Source organism: Amphiura filiformis, chromosome 6 (genome assembly GCF_039555335.1).
Source record: "Amphiura filiformis chromosome 6, Afil_fr2py, whole genome shotgun sequence".
Taxonomy (NCBI): Eukaryota; Metazoa; Echinodermata; class Ophiuroidea; order Amphilepidida; family Amphiuridae; genus Amphiura; species Amphiura filiformis.
The window spans coordinates 55,633,439-55,652,275 of NC_092633.1; the positions used below are offsets into that span (position 1 = coordinate 55,633,439).

The following is an 18,837-nucleotide window of genomic DNA, read 5'->3' on the forward strand; positions in this document are numbered from 1 at the left end:
GGGTCATACATTTATTCCTTTAAATTAACTGAATCAAACATTTATCATAAATTGAGGCATTCTCTCACCAAGGTATATGTATTTGCCATTCTCATCTTTCTCAGCATAAGGACTGCATTCCTTGTCAAGTTCCTTACGATAACGCTTGATATTCTTCACCATCAAATCTTTCCTGGTCAGCTCATAATGGTTGGGAAAATGATTGATAAGTCTGAAAATGAATGGAAAAATGAAAACAAAAATACATTATTGTATACCAAGCAATACTGCAACAGTTTACTTTACAAGTAGGGTGAACTTCCATTGATACAAAACACACTCACCTGCATAGGGTATAGTCTATTACAAAGACATTATACAATATTTTTCATTTCTGAACAGTATCACTTATGGGACCACTGACACATTTTGAAATTACAGAGACAATATTCACTTGTCAATGATCACCACACTAAAAGGTAATACAAGTATGAGCTGCGCTAGCATTCGAGCTATTGCAAATAATAAAGGAGACAAGTAGAAAGAGTGATCCCATCCACGAATTGAACCCAGGACCTCAGGTTTACAAGACATGTGCCTCAAGCACTCGGCCACAAGAACTTCATGATTAGGCAAGTTGAAATTTGAACTTCAAACTGTCCAAACATGAAGCTCCCATGGCCAAGTAAATCATGAAGTTCCTGTGGCCGAGTAGTTAAGGCACTGGTCTCGTACTGGGTTTGAGTCCCGGCCAGGATCACTTTTTCTACTTTATCTTAATGCGATAGCGAACCTGATGATCATGCCACTGTTTTCTCATGTTCTAATATTTTTCTAGGCCTAGCCCATCATACATAAAATACAAAAAGAACTACTTTGAGGAAACTTGCAAGATGCCAAAATGTTCTGATAGCTGAGCACATCTCAAACACTGATGTTACAAATACATGATGGATCAGTTGAAGATCAAGTGATTTAAGGTTAGCTCATACATAACTTCAATACATAACACGCAAAATATTTATGTAACCTTTTATCAGGAAATCTCTCATTAAACGGAAATGTGTTTTATAACATTCCTACTATGATGTTATTGTTTACATCATTGATATGACATCTGATGTCATGGGATAACCAAATGATCAAAATCAAGGAAATGTCATGGACCGAATCACATGTCAGATGAGACATTATCTAATCTCAGTCCAAATGCATGAATTGCCCAGTGCATTCATCTACAGGGTGTAACAATAAAATTTGTACAATTTTGAAAATAGAATGACACAAATATGCCGCATATTTTTTGGTTTGATATTTATATGTCTATCAAGATAATTTCTTTAGCCACCAGATAAGCTTTGTTCCAATAACATCGATGATATACAAGTGATGATATGGTCAATTATGTAACCTAGTCTTAAAACCGCTTGGGCCACTTTTGTCTAAGTGTTACAAAAGTGACTGAATATAGTTGAACCATGGACCAGTTGGACGGTGCTCTTATGATTGGTAGTTTTAAACAATGGGGTATTCGAAGTGGTAGAAATGATTACATAATAGAATATCTTTTTGAGTTTTTGAAAGTCACAACTAAGCACTGATATATCAACCTCATTTACTAGAAATCGTGGCTGCAGCTCAACACCTTCAACCCGAATTCACGTTGGAAGAGCGTATTTTTATGGTTGTGACATTCGGTAGCACAAGGATTCAAACCGGGAGTCAAGCAGAAACAGCAAGATTGTTTATAGTTCATTTTCCAAATTCACGTCTTCCATCAAGGTATACAATTACATATTTGTATGAGAAGTATGTAGAATTTGTTAACAGAAATGCTTGTAATAGTGGTCGCCCCAGAACAGCTAGAAGCCCAGCTGAACTCACTTTCAAAATGTTATTGTTTTGTACTTTGGATGCAAAAACTGTTCTCAGAGATATGAGAAATTACTTTATTTATAAGATAATTTGAAAAACAAAAATTCATGACTTCATTTATAGATTTTAAAAAGAAATATCATTATTATTATAAAGTTCATGTTAATTATATAAAGTAACACCACTTATAATTCTTTTGTGTCAGTTCTGTGATGTTTAATGCACGATAAGCATATCTCTACGCCGGTTCAAACTTGATATACATAAACATGACAAAAGTGGCCCAACACGCTTTCTGGACGATTTGATTAATCGGACATAACTTTTGAACCCAAGCTAGTAACGAAACCAACTAAACGCCTTCTTTTAGCCAAGATATTACTGATTCTATTGCATATATCATTTGTGCCGTAACTCTTTTAGTTTTTTCCTGTGAAGTCAAAATGCAATTGTATAAAGTTTATTGTTACACCCTGTATAGATGACAGGGATAGGCACCCCAATTACATCATTAGACTGTTTAAAACATGCATTGAGCACTTCCAAAATGTCTCAAGTACCACCTTAAATGGCACCCAAATGTTGACTACTGCGCCATATTTTGAAACATGGACTACGAAGGCGGGGGGAGGTTGATTTTCGGCTAAAAATTATACAAAAATGCAATTTTCACAGAATGTTTTCCTCATTATAAAAGTTAATGACTATTTCAACCTAACTAACAAATAAAAAGTCAGTAGCTCTTGGAATAGTTTCACAGCAGGAAAATGAAAATTATTGATTTTACTGTAGAAACCAATAGTGGGCCTCACCAACCACCCCCCCCACCTCTATGGTCATCTTTGACGGCCGGTCTACGATTAGCTTAGGTTGTTTGGGCATAAATGTGTGCCTTTTTTGTGACAGATAAAAAATCTGAGGGGGGTTGGTACAACTCCCCCCTTCGTAGTTCTAGGGTTAAACATAACATTGACACCCTCAGTAACCTCCACATATATACAGGAAATTCATTTTGCCTGTACAGCGAATTGGACTATAGAAATTTACCCTTTCAATCCCTACTTGGAATTAAGTCACTGACAGATTGCAGACTTAGTAATGTTGACAACCCCAATTACAGAAATTCTGCAAAACTCTAAAAACAGGAAGTTAACAAAGAACAAAATTTCAACCAAGGTGCCAAGCTTTAGCAAGCACTGCATATAAATGATATCAGGCATAGCACTGTAAAATGTGATATTTTCACAAGATTAAAGTTACGTGCTGCCATAATTTAAAACTCTTTATTGCTTAGATTCACAATTATTTCTGGTGAACTTGTGGAAAAGATCTCTATATTCATTAATTAAACCCAACTCCATTTTTGCTTATTGGTAAAGAGAAAGGATAGAAGGCAGGAAGGATGAAAGAAAGAAAGATGAAGAGAAAAGTTGGTTGCTTTGTCCCGGATGAGAATCACAGACCCCCCGGCCGGGTACAGTGTGGAGAACAAGACCCGGATAGCAAGCCATAAGTGTTTTTGTGTGTACAAATGTATGCTCGGATGATTGTGCAATCGCATCACATGGGATGCTTACGCTTGCAGTTTTTGGGATTTGGCTGGATTTGTCCCTGTTAGGGTTAGATATTAGATTTCTTTTCCACCCAAGCTCATCTGTGGCACAATTAAACTACTAAAATAAGTTCTTTGTTGTATTTAAAATTTAATTTTGATTCTTGAAAAGTAATGTGGTATTTCAGTTTAAATCCGTACATCCCATATGGAAGACAACAGGGAGTGTGAATGTAAAATGGGGTAAGGGGTTTATCTGAATGGGTGACTGGGTGAATTATAAATCCTTGGTGATACTTCAGCCCTGAGTTCAGTGAAGACTTCCCAGACCTGGATCCAATCATTTATATGGAGTCTAGTCTACTTCCGCATACTTAGCACTCATATAATGATGATACATGGGGGTACCATTATATAGCCTATCTAGCTACACTTTGATAACTTAAGTTTTCAAGTTCCTCTCAAGACCCCATTTCTAGCATGCTCCAATTCTTATGTCCTACCTTGCAATCCTGTCAATTCAAATACAGCAATCTGTTCATCACAAATCAGTGAAAGGAAAGGCATAATCAAAGTTATGATGTGACCACAGACTCCTGGGGTTCAACATGACTGTAACCTGGTAACATGCCAAATAATGTTTCCTCAAAACAAAAATTTTTCAAATGTGTAAATCAGTGGCGTAGCGAAGGGGCGCCACCTCAGGGGGGTGCCAAATTGACCAATTCAGCATCGATTCTGTGCCCCCTCCAATTTTCGCATGCATTTCAGCACAATTACTCATTTGAAATATCAATTTAAGACCGAAATTCACTGAACTTCATTATAACCAAACTTACTTAGTGGTATTTGTGCAAATTTTTGTGCGCTCCGTGCGTAAAATGTTTCAGTAATGGGGAGGGAGCGCCATTATCTATCCTTGGCTCTGGGCGCCACAACCCTATAGCTAAGCCACTGGTGTAAATCTGTAAATGTGTAAATAAAAACTTGTACAAAAAGGCAAGGCTCAAAATCATTTGAATGTTCCTTAAAAAGGAATATTGATCATATAAAGATGGGATAAATTAAAGCTGTATTATCCTGTACATCCACCTTCAGCCTGACTAAGGGAAGTACATAGATCTGACTGCTGCTTTGTGATAATATCCAACATGTGGTGCAAATCAGTGAGTGCCTGCTACCATGGGATGCCTAAAGACAAACTGGGGACATAAACTTCCTTAGTAAAGAGATCGGAGCTGCATATATGGCATGGTCCTAGATGCAGGCCTAGATGCATGTGTAAACTACACAGGTGACTGATGATTCTACTTTGTTGGATTCAGTATAAATTTGTTTACAACCATCACCTGCTGCTATTCCTCATTATAAACACTTAGTCATGAAGACTCTATGTATCATCATTTCATCGGATTCAGCATTAGTCAGAATTCAGGTTCAACTAAAACTGTGATAGTACTACAGCGACAAATGTGATTTAGTTATATGTGTAATCACTGCATATGATAGGCGGTTGGATAACACCTGTAGTAACTAGGCGTTGAGACGGACTCATTACCTGTTTACTACGAGTTACTACTACCATTCTGACAGGTTTGTGGAGCATTTCTGTATGCTGTGTACTGCCGGCACTGGCTTCTCTGTGATAACTCTTGAAATGTGCTCGTAGTGCACTTGGAGGTAGATACATTGTAGACACCTGCTGCATAAGAGGAATTTGGTGACAATTTGTAAACTTAACTTTGTACTGCACAAACTATTTATGGTATTTTGTTTTCAAGTTCAAAAAGCACCATACTTCATCAATGCAGTGGTGATCCACTTTATATCAGTGACTACACTTTTAAAGGTATTTCATTAATCCAATCTATGATAAAGCGATCCATCATGGGGACTGAGATGCGACCGCTCTCAACTGATAGCGGCATTGAAATGAAGAAAGCAAGTATATCAGTGCAGACACACCCTGGTGAACTGGCTTCTAGAGATTTCAAAACTTTATTGAAGATGATAGCAGAATATGAAAATGAGAATTTACCTCTGCAAGTTGCACCTGACATGACCTGTGCATCAGTGCAGAAGGATTTTTTCATGGAGGAGGAGTATGACAATTTCCGAAATCAAGCAGAAGTTTCGGTGCAAACAGATAAACTAAAAGAGATTCAACAACCAACGATACATGCCATTGCAAAACTAGCGTTGCAATACAAGCTAATGTGGATGAAGAATTCAATTTGAAAACTGATGCATCACAACAGACCACACCTGAGGTAACTGTAGCATCAATGGAAACCAAAACTAGCACAACAAGTACATCAGTTCAAACCATGCAACCTGCTAAAAAGTTGCATAATGGTGCAATACCTAATGACATTCTAAAATCACGTAAAAGCAGTTCCACTAACATGCTTCATGATTTGGAGGTTTTTAAACTGGAGCTCCAACATCTTTATAACATTATGAAGTGTGAGCAACATATTCTTGATCTCCGCTTTTCCATCCTTGAAACCCGTCATGAAATTGTGGATGACAGGGTAATTGGAATCTTACAATTTATGCCGGAAGCAATGGCTCATATTAATCCCCGGCCTAGAAAGAGAGTCTCCATGTTCACCGTAATGCGCCATTTCTCACGTGAAGCTTTACTTGGATCTCTTTTGGTTGCAATTTTAAGTTTTTCAACTCTATACACCACATTGGTGAACATTATCAAATATAATTATGCATAATTTTTGGTGTGATGTAAATTTGCATGTTAAATTAGTGATCAATGAGCGATGTGATAATGAGGTATCATATTGCTAATTACTGTCAATATCCAAAATCAAATTTCTGATATTATATCTATACCTATACACACTATATCAGTACCTGTTTCCATCAAGTACAACCTTTCGATTTGGGACATTGATTGATCCAGGCCCGTAACCAGGATTTCATTTGGGGGACAGATTTTGAAAAAGTGGACTTGTTTTGAACAAAAAGGGCTAAAAAAAGTCTAATGGGGTTTTGGGGGTCAAAAGGGTGACTTCTTTTGCCATTTGGCAATTTGGGGCATCTGCCCCCCCCCTCCCGACATGATCCTTGCCTGGATTTATCCATGAGATCCCTTAATTAAGTGGCTCGGGCACTTGAGAAATAGACTGTATGTATGTGTAACCACAAAAAAGTGAGGTACAAATTAATATTTGTGTGGAAACAGGAACCAGAAAGTTTAGAAAAAGAATAGGTTTCCTGATCATATTGTAAAATTTGTTTAGGGTAGTTTTTTATTTGTTTATATGCTATTTGTTGTTTGTTGGTGAAAATTTGGGTAGGCAAAATTTGGTGTTAAATTTTCATGTTAGAAGCTGTTAGGGAACATTTCGTTTTGTGAAACTCAATAACAAGGTATCAAGAAACATATTTGGCTTTGAAAGAATTGTGAGATTAACCCTTGAAATTAGTGACAATATTTCATGATATGAATAAGAGAGTTGAAAGCATCTCTTATTTGACTGAATTTGAGTCAAGGAAAAAAGTGCATTCAAAATTGGATTTAAAATCTTCCCAAGCTTTGAGAGATACATTTTCCCCACTTACACATGCATCTACTATCATACTCGAGTACCCCCCGCAATGTTCTACACAAACTATTTGTTTTGGTTTCAAAGCAAGTAAACATCAGTACAGTGACTGTCTTAAGGGATCCAAAATTAGCGTTTATTGCATTTCAACAGTATTTTTGTGGAACATGAGAGCACCTCAGACCTATCGAATTGCATTCTGAATACGAAGCATGTCTTTCTGATATCAAATAATTTTCATTTTTTCGAAAATCACAATATAATACAAATTTTATGACAAATTATAAAAAATTGATATTTTTCACATTTTTGATATATAACAGTCCTTGAAGTAAATTATATAAATCTAATGATATATTCTTAAAGTGTATGTAGCAGGGAGGAAAAGCCGACGGTCAATTGAAAATTTTGACCTTTCATATTGAAGATATGGATTTTTTCCCAAAAAGACCTTATTTTTGTTTGGTGTTTTGGGAAAAAAAATCCATATCTTCAATAACTGAAAAGGTCAAAATTTTGAATTGATCGTCGGCTTTTTATCTCACCTACATACACTTTAAGTATAAATCATCAGATTTATAAAGTTTACTTCAAGTACTGTTAAATATCAAAATATCTATTTTAATGATTTGCCATAAAATGTGTATTAAATTGTAATTTCAAAAATCTAAATTATTTGATATCAGAATGACATTCTTCGTATTCAGAATGCAATTCGATATGTCTGATGTGCTCTAATGTCCCAAAATAAATACTGTCCAAACGCTCATACCCCAGCCCTTAAGGAACGATAGGCAGGCCATTGACATGATTCTTATATCAAAGACCTGTATATAATTGCTGTGTCAGAGTGAATGGGAATTAAATGCAGCAGCACAGATTTTCAGAATAGGTTAAAGCATATAAGGGGCTGTGCAATAATTATAAGCCCCCCTCCCCCTTCCCACCCCTGGATAAAATGTCCAAACAGCATCCCAAATATTGTGCACATGCCAAATTATTGCAAACCTTAAATGGTCTATAATGCAAGCGTAGCAAGCAGGAAATTGTACATATTTGAATGTTTCTGTACCATTTTCCAAAGCCTTTTTATTTAAAACATAACCCTTACTATGTGTGCCAAAAATTGCTGCACTCCTTCAATATTGCTTGCCTTCCCCCTCCCCCAAATGTCCAAGGCTAAAAATTATTACACAGCCCAAAACTGCCTGTACAAAGCAACACAGGCCCAAATGTTTCAATTTTTTATTGCATGATAATCATGTAGGTTATCTGCTTATCAAGTAAATTGTAACTCTTCCAGGGATGTAAGAAGAGAGCGCTGGGGAATTGAGACACTATGAAAATGAACAGGGAACTTGCCATCTAAGTTGAGAATCTTATAGATGGAGATGCTAATTGTTCACATCATTCAAACACATGAGATATAAGGGGGATAGGTACAATTGTCTTTGAAATTAATCTAGAAGGAATGGTCAACTTTATTGCACATTGCAGAAGAGCTACAAACTGTGTGCTTTGTTATGAAATCAGGTGTGTGCCAGGGGAGGGGTAATAGTTTTCTTGCAAAAACATGAAATATCCCCGGACCCCTATGTTAGGCACCTTAGGGGTTGAGGGTTTCTGGGTACATCCTGGGAAATCACTGTTTGACAGCCCAACCCTTTCACCACTAAGATTTCACAAAGTCGGGAAGAAAGGAAATGCCATATGATAATACCATTATACTTTTTTCTAATTGGATATTTCTATTAATCTTAATATCAAAAATATTCCTTTTGTGTGCTTTTTGTAATTGCTAAATATTTGTTCATGAGGGTTACTTTGAGGTTACTTTGTGAAATTTGTGGAGAAATCACTCTTATCCCCCTGACTGTATTTTTAGCCCTGAGTGAACTATCACATTTTCTGCCTATACCCATCACAGGATCCCCACCCCCTGATTTGAAAGTACACACCAGTACTCTCTATCTCTATGTCTTAAGTTATATGCTCAAATCACAGACAATAGAACATTGTAGAATTGCAAGTCAGGTTGATATAAAAGGGTTGCAAGATTTGTAAAAGATTTGTTTAAAATTTTTCAACAAATCTTTACCGATATGTAAGTTCAATGTACACTTTTCAGGAAACATCCCAATTGGGGGAAGCTGTGCATTTCCGAGTCCCCTGTTGCATCTCATCTTTTAACAAGAGAGTGAGTAAAATGTGAAAGTTCACAGCATTTTGCTTACATAAAATATGAAATGATCAATAGTAAGTGGAATTAAATGTTAATGTGAAACAGATAATTGGCAATGTTCCATAGTCTTAACACATTGAGAGGATATTGAATTGGATATTAACCATTAACATTAACTTAACTTTCCAAAGTGGAAAAAAGGTTGTTGGACTTGCTTTTTGATGCTGATATGCAAAGTTATATTTTTCAAATGTCCTTGATTGATTTGGAAAATAAGTGCAAGATTATTTTAGAGTAATGTACATTTATGTAGTATTACCAATGACTAGGTATTAATTCCTTCCATATTTCAGTGAATATTTAACAACTTTAATAATGCAACAGGTTATTTTACCAAGATTACAATTACCACATGTGTCTAATTCAAATCTGAGCATACCCTTAACTAATAAGTCATCATCAGTCGGCTAACAAGTAATGCTTTCAAAATCATAGAATCAATACACTGATCAATGTCTGGTCACTCCAAATCCACAAGGGAGTGCAAATTGATGCCATCAATACAATGACCACCTTGTCAAGCAATTCAAAGACCAAAATTGTCATGGAGGATTTACTTCCAGACTCCTCAATATATTAATGGCAGATCTATTGGGTAAACAAAATGCAGCTATCCCTTGAGTCATGCCAAGTTTAAAGGCCTATTCAGTGATTTGCTCATCTGGAGGATTGTAAAAATCATACAAATTCAGATTTTGGCACCTTTGTTGATGCCATAGATGTGCTAACACATAGCCTGCCAGTGGTTAAGCCAAAAGCTGTGTATTACAGATAAAATAAGACATTTTACATGAATTTGTAATTTCTCTGCTTAATAAAAGTAGAGAAATTAGCTACATTGTAGACCTACCTACAATGGGAATTAAACTTTGTCAACACTACTGCTTTCCTTGTTTGTTTGTTTGTTGCCACATTTTCCATTTCAAAAATACCTAATGAGTCTAATGACAATTTTAATGAATTTTAGGAAATTTAAACACAATTTTAAATTTGTACACTTTTGTCAGGATCGCTGAATGGGCCTTTAAGTTAAGAAGCCAAAGAACTACATGCAGTCTGTTGATTCTGAAAGTACAACCACCTTGACTTTGGTCTTTGATGACACAAAAAGTGACAAACAATTTTATGCAAACTGATAACAAAGAAACAAACAGGTGCCTGAGTTTACAGTGATAGCTATTTGAAATAGCAACCTTAGTGGAAAGTCAGCTATTAATCACAGGTGTATTTGTTTACCATGGTTACCAATGATCAAAACAAACCAACACTTGATAATCTGTTATCATCAATGTTGTTTGGCATGAACCAGAACCTTCCCCCTGAGCTTCCTCTTCCCTTTTAATCAATACTGAGAGGACTTGCCTTCTATGTCAAAATTAACTTCTGTAACAGATTTTTAATAGGATCTATGCTTATCAACACTGAGCTGTGGCAACTTCCTATATAGCTCTATATCAAAGTTTGCAAATGAATAGTATCCACTCCCTAAAATTCTAGTCATTGAAAACCACAAAAAAAGGGGTTGGTTTTGGCCAAATTTTGTCCTCAATTTTGCATGAAAAAGGGGGGATAAATTTGATAAAAAATCATTGCAAAGGGGGTATTTGAAAGATTTGGTAACTCTCATGGTTGCCAACTTTAGTGTTGAGTTGGGGGCCGGGCACTGCGCCAACACATGATAACAGCTGTGCTCTATGCGTAGTGTCCAAAGTATGTACACACAATTTGTAACCACAAGATGGTGAAAGGCTAACAATCCTTATACTTTCACTTATATTAATATTATCAATCAATGTTTTTATGGTGATATCTTTAAAAAGGATAATCTTACCATCAAAATAAACATATCTATAAAGATAGTATTAAAGTGTACACAAATAAACCTGTAAACTTTGCCTAGTCCAATGGAGAACAAAACAGGGAAGAGGTAATTAAGTTGATGATGTGAGATCTTCATCTTCTGTAAGTCTTTTCATAGACCAACCAAAATTCTCCTATTTGGCCATTTTTGTGCTCTTCAGATGCATTTGTTATGTTAAATTTATCATGTGAGCGAGTCAGCAGGATGGCTTGACAAGGTACACCGCTGGTCTTTTAAACAAATTTCTTACTTGCATAATCTGTACTTTAAAAGCAGTAGCTTTAGTTTTCATAATACACCATACTCTATTTATTTCATGCAATAAAATTAAAATTGTATGGTACATGTATATATTCTGCAAAGATAAGTAATTAAAGTTAAGAGAACCTGTGCATGATTTAACATGAATATTTGTGCCTTGTGTTCTCACATCTTTTAATGTTTTTAGAAAATAAAATAAACAATATTGAATAAGCAAAGACCTGTAATAGTTTATTACATTGGTTCCATTTTAAATGTGTGTCTCAATTGCATGCCAGAAGTCTTGCTTTAAACAATTATGGACCACAAGTTCATAACCCCCTGCCTTCGCAATTATTGATTAACTTGGGCAACAAGTATTATTGACATACACAATAAAAATTCCCTTTAAAAGGGAAAGCCAGCCTCAATGTAGAAGAGGTCTTGTAATTAGTTTTGGTCAATGTGAAAGGCATTTTTAGGATCACAGCTTACTACATCCATGTTACATGACAGTCCACCAAACCATCAACGGTGAGAAGATGTACACTGAAACTGCAGAAAACATTAACTCCTAATCTCCTGTCAACTCTTTAATTCATTATTGTTCATTATTATTAATTCATTATTGTTCTCTAAATTGTTCTGTTCTGGTTTTATTTGTCTTTTCAGCTTTTTACCCACGATATTTCAATTTCCAATTTTTTAATACCATAACTTACGAACTCAATTTCTTCGCTTAGGAATGTCCGATTTTATTGGGGGAAACGGCGTTGTGGAGCAAAATAGCTCTTTATGTGAAAGCCTCCAAATTTATAAGCTGTCCAAAAGATGTCTGTTTTTGACATGATACGCCACATTTCTTAAAGACCCATTCAGTGATCCCAGTGCAAGAGTAAAAAAATTAAAATTGTTTATAAATTGCTTAAAAGAGAAGGATAGGCCTAAGTCATTCAAATTGTCATTTGGTATTTTTGAAATGCCAAATTTGGCAAAAAATGAAGAAAACAGCAGTACTGACGAAGTTCAAGCCCCGCCATTCAAATACTTGTAGCTAATTTTAGATACTGTCAGTATCTAAAAATACAGATTCGTGTAAAATGTCTTATTTTGTCTTAAATAGGCCTACACGGCTTTTTGGCTGAACCATTCGCAGACTTAGCACATCTATGTAATAACAAAGGTACGGTACCAAAATTTTGATGATTTTTACGATCGTCCGGATGAGCAAATCACTGAATGGGCCTTTAATATTAATAATAGATAAGCTGCCTTTAAAAATATTATTGACAATGTTGAGAGTAGGAATTACCTTGAAAAATGTCTCAAAAATACAACATGCCAGTTATATTCCGGTCTGAAACGATCAGACAATATTTTAAACATTAATAACATCATAAACCCAAATCGTGAAAAAAATCACCCGGTAGATTTTTGGCTTTTTCTCCATTTACGATCCTGCCCAAAAGTGTCTGCTTTCGATATACCACGTCACAAATACTACACTGCACTGACTGCAGGTTTTAGTTAAAAGGGCATTTCGTGATCCACAGCATCATCCCTAACTTTTCTCAAAAAAGTTGAGATTTTTATATCACTGGAAACCTCTGGCTACATAATGTTTATGTACAAAATATTTCTTGCAGATTAATTCGTTAGCAAAGTAATCGTGAAATTTGAATTTCGTTCTGGTATACCAAAACGAAATTACAACACATTGTCTACACATAATCATGCATAACTCGTAAAGGCAAAATCGGAATCAACTGAATGTTTTTAGAATAAGCTTTTTTTTTGTGGATATATACTAAAAAATGTCATAAAAAGAGGATGCTAGGATCACGAAATACTCCTTAAATTCGCCATATAACATAATATAAACTCACCTTACATGTACATTTTTTATTTTAAAATAATTTGATATTAATTCGCAATGTATAGTTTACTATATGATAGATGGTGGCAAGAACATTTATAAAGGACTGATTACTCACTGCAATCTTCACTCTTGTGTGTTTTGACTGTAAGTTTATGAATCAAATAAAAAGATAGAAAGTAGCTTCACTTACGTTATGTGTCATTTTATTTATAACATAGAAGTTATTAAATTAATAAAGTAAGACAATTTATTTATCTATAAGTGCATGTCAAATGGGTACATTGTTCAATACTATAGGCCTACATGCATAAATTATGCCCATATTATAGCTAGGCCCTAAAACTTAGATTTTTCCCGCTGAAAAGGCAAAACTGATGTTCATGATAGCAACTATTTCATCAATAGCATTTTGAGTCATTTTTATCCATAAAACGACACAGGATAGGATAGATAATTACTTTGACATCAATATGGTCCATATGATGAAGATTTTGATTCTTAGATCTGTTATCAACATGATATCACGCTGTTCAGTGGTCAAGGACCCCGGGTCAAAGACACTGAAATGACATACTTTTCTTCTGCTGACCATATGATGCTGTATATTAACTATTATTGTGACATTTTAGGCCTATACCTAAAACTTTTAAAGTCATATTAATTCAAACATAACTTTGGTAATACTCACTCGCTTTCATTCGTTGAAACGGCAAAACATACTTACTTTTTCCTTACACATCAATTAAAATATTTAAAAAAATTCAACCACAAAAAGTTTTAACAAAAAGTCATTCCAATACCAATAAAAATTAATCTCTTGAGCAAACTGACCCCATCCCAGAAACAGGTACCAGCCCGATGGGCTGGCGAAAAGCACATTGCCAATAATTTCCTGAAACAACTTACATATCAGCAATGCACCCCCCCCATAAAAATGCCAAAGGCCCAAAAAGTCCCCTTTTTTGACCCAAAAAGTCCCATTTGCAAGCGTATCGAGTGAAAAAATAGAGGTTTTTTATGCCTTTTTGGTCAACATATCTGCCCCCAGTCCAAAAAGGTCCAAATTTTGAAAAAAAAGGTCCACTTTTTCAAAATCAGCACCCCCCCAAAAAAAAAATCCTGGCTACGGGCCTGATGCAGTTCATCATGGCTCGAAAAAGTGGGCAATTTGGGAAGCTCATTCCCAGGAAATGTTGGTGTTTGGAGGGAAATTCTGGTATTTGGAGGGAAATTGTATCTTTTTTGTATAAAAACAAGATATGAATTGTGGGAAATTTAGCTTGCTTCCTGGGAAATTAACATTTTTTCGAGCCCTGCAGTTCATTTCAACCAAGTTTCATTAAATGCAACAATCTTCACTTATTTGACCTCACATAACCGCAGATAACCTATGTACCCCCCTGCTACCGCCACCTTTGAGCATAAAGAGATTTACATATCATTCACAGGAACAATGCCCAATAGTAAGAATTCAAACATTGTGGTAAATGATGGGTTTTTATTGCATTTGGTGATGACATTTGTGAAATTTACAAGATGGGCACCAAATTTTACACACTACCATTTTTGACATCCCATATCAAGACATCCCTAACTTAACACAACACAAAAAGAAAGTCTGCACTTATGCAACCCGTCCTACACCAAAACCTGATCTTGTTATTACAATTTGATTGATAAGGTCGTGTGCAGAATCTTGTTAGCTAACTTAGCTCCATACCTTTTGAGTTGGTAGCAAATTGGAGCTGACAAGGTTGAATCTGCATTCTGCACACAACCTTATCAATCAAATTGTGTTTGTGTTGTGTTTAGGGACCATTCACAAACACTTGTAAGGGGGGCCTGATGCAAAAAAAATTGTATTGCGAACATTTTTAGGCCCCCCCCCCTTTACAGGCCTCAAAAATTTCAGGGCCCCCCTTTTTGACATGAAAATTATGGGTCAACCCCATAGAAAAGCATATAAACTCAATTTTCCAGGAAAATTTGTGGTTATTTTTTTTTTTTTTTTTTTTAGGAGGGGTCAAAAATCCTTTTTGCATCAGGCCCCCCTTACAAGTGTTTGTGAACGGTCCCTTATATCATTTCAGTGTTTTCTTCTAAATTGTTATTTTTTATATGATTCACAAGTTTCAAATGGGCAAAGAAATGGCTTTTGATATAACCTATTACATTTGATATTATCCCTCCAGCCACTCTACACAGAGCTTAATCCACATTAATGACTGACATATCGTTAGGAATACGGCAGACGGCCGAATCCGGATTCGTCTTTTGGTAAATTTATTTTACGAATGCATTACATTTGAATTAGAGAACAAGGGATCAATGCTGTACATGATAGAGGGCAGCATATCATTTTTTTAACGGAGACCAGATGATAACAGCATATATAAGTAATCAAAAGAGGGCGGCATACAAGGTTAGTTGACGGTGCATCACAGTACGGTCACCGACGGCAACCGTTAAAAAATCGATATGCTGCCCTCTATAGATATAGCATTGATCCCTTGTTCTCGAATTCAAATGTAATGCATGTGTAAAATGAATTTACCAAAAGCCGAATCTGGATTCGGCCGTCTGCCGTATTCATAACGATATGATGAAAGCCCGGATAGGACTGACCACTATGAGAGCAGTCCTGAGGAAATTAGACCAGCTTAAGAAATTGCCGACAAGTAGAATTGATGAAAAACTGAAGGAAACTGCTTTCTAATGAAGTACTTTTCATTTTCAAAGGGAAAGAGTAATAACCGATACTGTATAGTTTTGCCCATGTTCAAAAATTGAGCTAGCTTAAAGCCATATTGTACCATTTGCTGAGGATGACCTAAATATGCTGTAAAATCTGTAGTTTTGCCAAAATCCTTGATTTTGACGAGGGAAATATTAGTTGAATGTGTACAAGATGTACATAACATAGTATGTACATGGCGTATTGTGACATATCAAAAGAACCGACCAGACTCATGTTCGAAGGAGTGGCTCACAGGAGTGGCTCACATTGGCGACATATGCGCTGGTATTGAATACCAATTGTCTCTGTATTGCCTCATCTGTTTGACCCAAAATTAAAGGAGGACATATCTGACAGTGAAAACTAACATTTTGTGAAAAAAAATACAATTCTATTTCTTATGAAAATGTTACAATATTGCTTTAAATTTTAAAAAAAATCATAATGCAAAGATATCACACCACCAAATGCCAATCCCATAGGTGTACAAAACTTGCCTTAGCATCATTTTGTTCTTCACAGGAGTGAATCAGTTCTTAGTGACAGTTATGATGATTGCCTGATCTCATTGACTAGGAAATCATTATTTTTACAGCTGACCCTCAAAGTCCATAATGTCTAGCCTTACATATAAGCTAAAACAGTCTAGAGTTTCTTGACAGCAAACAGACAACAAGGGGTGCATTACAAATTACTTGATGTATGTATCACACTTGTGGAAGTTGTGGTAGACTTGCAGATTATTGAAAGCTTGACCACTGTTCAAAAGGTCTGTGATCTTTTGCATATTTTATTATGTAACTCATTAACCAATCATCCTAAGGAGGGAAGGAGGTGTGACCATTGAGTTTTTTGTTCCTCATGATTAGAGGAAGAATTTGAGGGTATGGTACAACTTAATCGGACCATGTGAATTTTAAAATTTAACTTGCCGTCATCTTAGATTTTACCCCATTACCGCATCAGAAAAAATTAGCAGCATGGTTCATTTCATTTAGTGGTCCATGTAGACTGAATTTCAGTCAATTCATTAGGATTGTCCATAATTCATAATTTGCAAAAGTTCTTGTATACAAATCCAACCCCCATATTTATGACCAATTACTCCACTCCAAAATGCCACTAACGTCAAGTTTCAACAGAAACAGACAAGGAGTGGGAGAATTGATCAGTCAATTTGAGAAAGTACTACGATGTACCGTATTCGTTCCAATAAGCGCCCATGCCCCAATAGCGCCCACCCAGTGTATTTTCAATTTGCTAAAGGGTACCATTAATGTTGAAGTGACAGATAGATGTCGATACAGTGAAATAGCTGCAGGACTACAAGTCCTGCATAAACTTGCAATACATTTTTTGCATCAGAAAAGCTACTAGAACGTCTTGGGACCCTTTTATAACATAAATTCGTCTCTAATAAATGCCCCTCATGAAAAAATTTGGTAAATGAGCGCCCACCCAAAATGCCTTTGTTAAGCGCCCTGGGTGCTTATTGGAATTAATACGGTAGTACCAAATGTTATTGAGGTATGTTTTACATCTTTATACCGAAATACTTTTGGATTTGTATACAAGAACTTCTGCAAATTTACATCATCAGGTATAACTAGAATTCTGCATAAAAAAAGACATGGTCTTTAAAGTGTTATGAATAGATTCTGCATACTATTACTGGTACATGCCAAAAGTATTTTTAACCAAATCAACAAATATACCACAGGCTTAATGTCTACTCATTCATTCTATTTGCATAGTGTGTGATACATCATGGCTGCAGTGCAGTAGTAGATCCAGGACCTCCCTCCCTCCCCCACCCACCCCCTCTGGCAAAGACTGTTTAATCATGCAAAATCTGCCATTTTTTCATCAGTCATAATTATTTATCCTCTCAACCCCCTGGTAGTTTCAAATTTTTCATCTGCCCCTGTCAGTGGTGTAACCACTACTTTTTCACAGAGGGGGAAAGGGGGGCAAGGCAACTTTCAAGAGGAGGGGAGCAAAATTTTACAAAAATTAGCTAAAAAGTACAAAACAGGCCTAACATCTTAAATATCAGGGCAGCTAGCATCCCCCTGGGAGGCATGAGTTATCACAGAAAGGCAGCTGCCTCCCCCTTGCCCTCCTTGGCTATGCCACTGGCCCTCGCACTTACTGGTCATCTGTCAGTCGATATCCACTGTCAACATTGAATATGTTACGTGTAGTTTGGACACCACTCCTGTAGGAAAGAAAATGAGACCTTAAATCATGCATCAAATTAGTACATTTTTGTATGGTGCAGCATCCTAAATTTTTTACCTGCCAAAAATGCTTCCCCACCCCTCTTTTGGTTTGCCAGGTCACCAGGAGCACTAGGTACTTTCTGTGCCTTACTGGTGCTGGATATGCATTATTCCAGACTTGACCTTGAGTTGGGATACAAGTATCCACCAGGTCTAGAGTGATATGCAAATATATTTCATGATGTATAATATGTGTGGTTTAACCATGGATCTCATACGACCTGTGTATTAATTAATTAGTAATTAAGCATTATCTCAAAAATTAAGCATGTGCTATTAAAGGTCAAAAGTGGTGTTAATTGTTAGAGGTTGTCAATATATACAACATATCAAAAAATACATTTTTTGTCATTTTTGACCATGTAATGGAAATTGTACCCAACTTATGACATGCGACCCTTTGTGCTTTGTGACGTCAGCCCGACCAAGAGAATCAGTACGCGTATTCATGCAATTGACCATGTACGCTACAGCTACACTGAGCCTCGTTCCAGACACACATGATCACTGTCAGTCAATGACAGGGTACTGGCGGCTTGAACAGCTGTACTAAGTCTACTTCTGAAGCTGAAGCCTGCTGTCATTTCCTAATCTTACTTAAAGCCATATTATAACATTTGCTGA

General features: G+C 36.1%; 1 protein-coding gene across 2 annotated transcripts in view; it reads right to left on the reverse strand.

The window, feature by feature from the left end:
* Positions 1-18,837, reverse strand: part of LOC140155662 (polyglutamylase complex subunit TTLL1-like) — a 46,393-nt gene that overhangs the window by 26,874 nt on the left and 682 nt on the right. Inside the window, exons 2-3 of one of the 2 annotated variants that reach the window (XM_072178586.1) lie at positions 18,084-18,149; positions 69-211 (exon numbers count right to left, since the gene is read on the reverse strand). In XM_072178586.1, coding sequence (XP_072034687.1) covers positions 69-211; positions 18,084-18,149 — 209 coding nt within the window. The remainder of the gene's footprint in view (positions 1-68; positions 212-18,083; positions 18,150-18,837) is intronic. The other variant, XM_072178587.1, reaches the window with a different exon arrangement.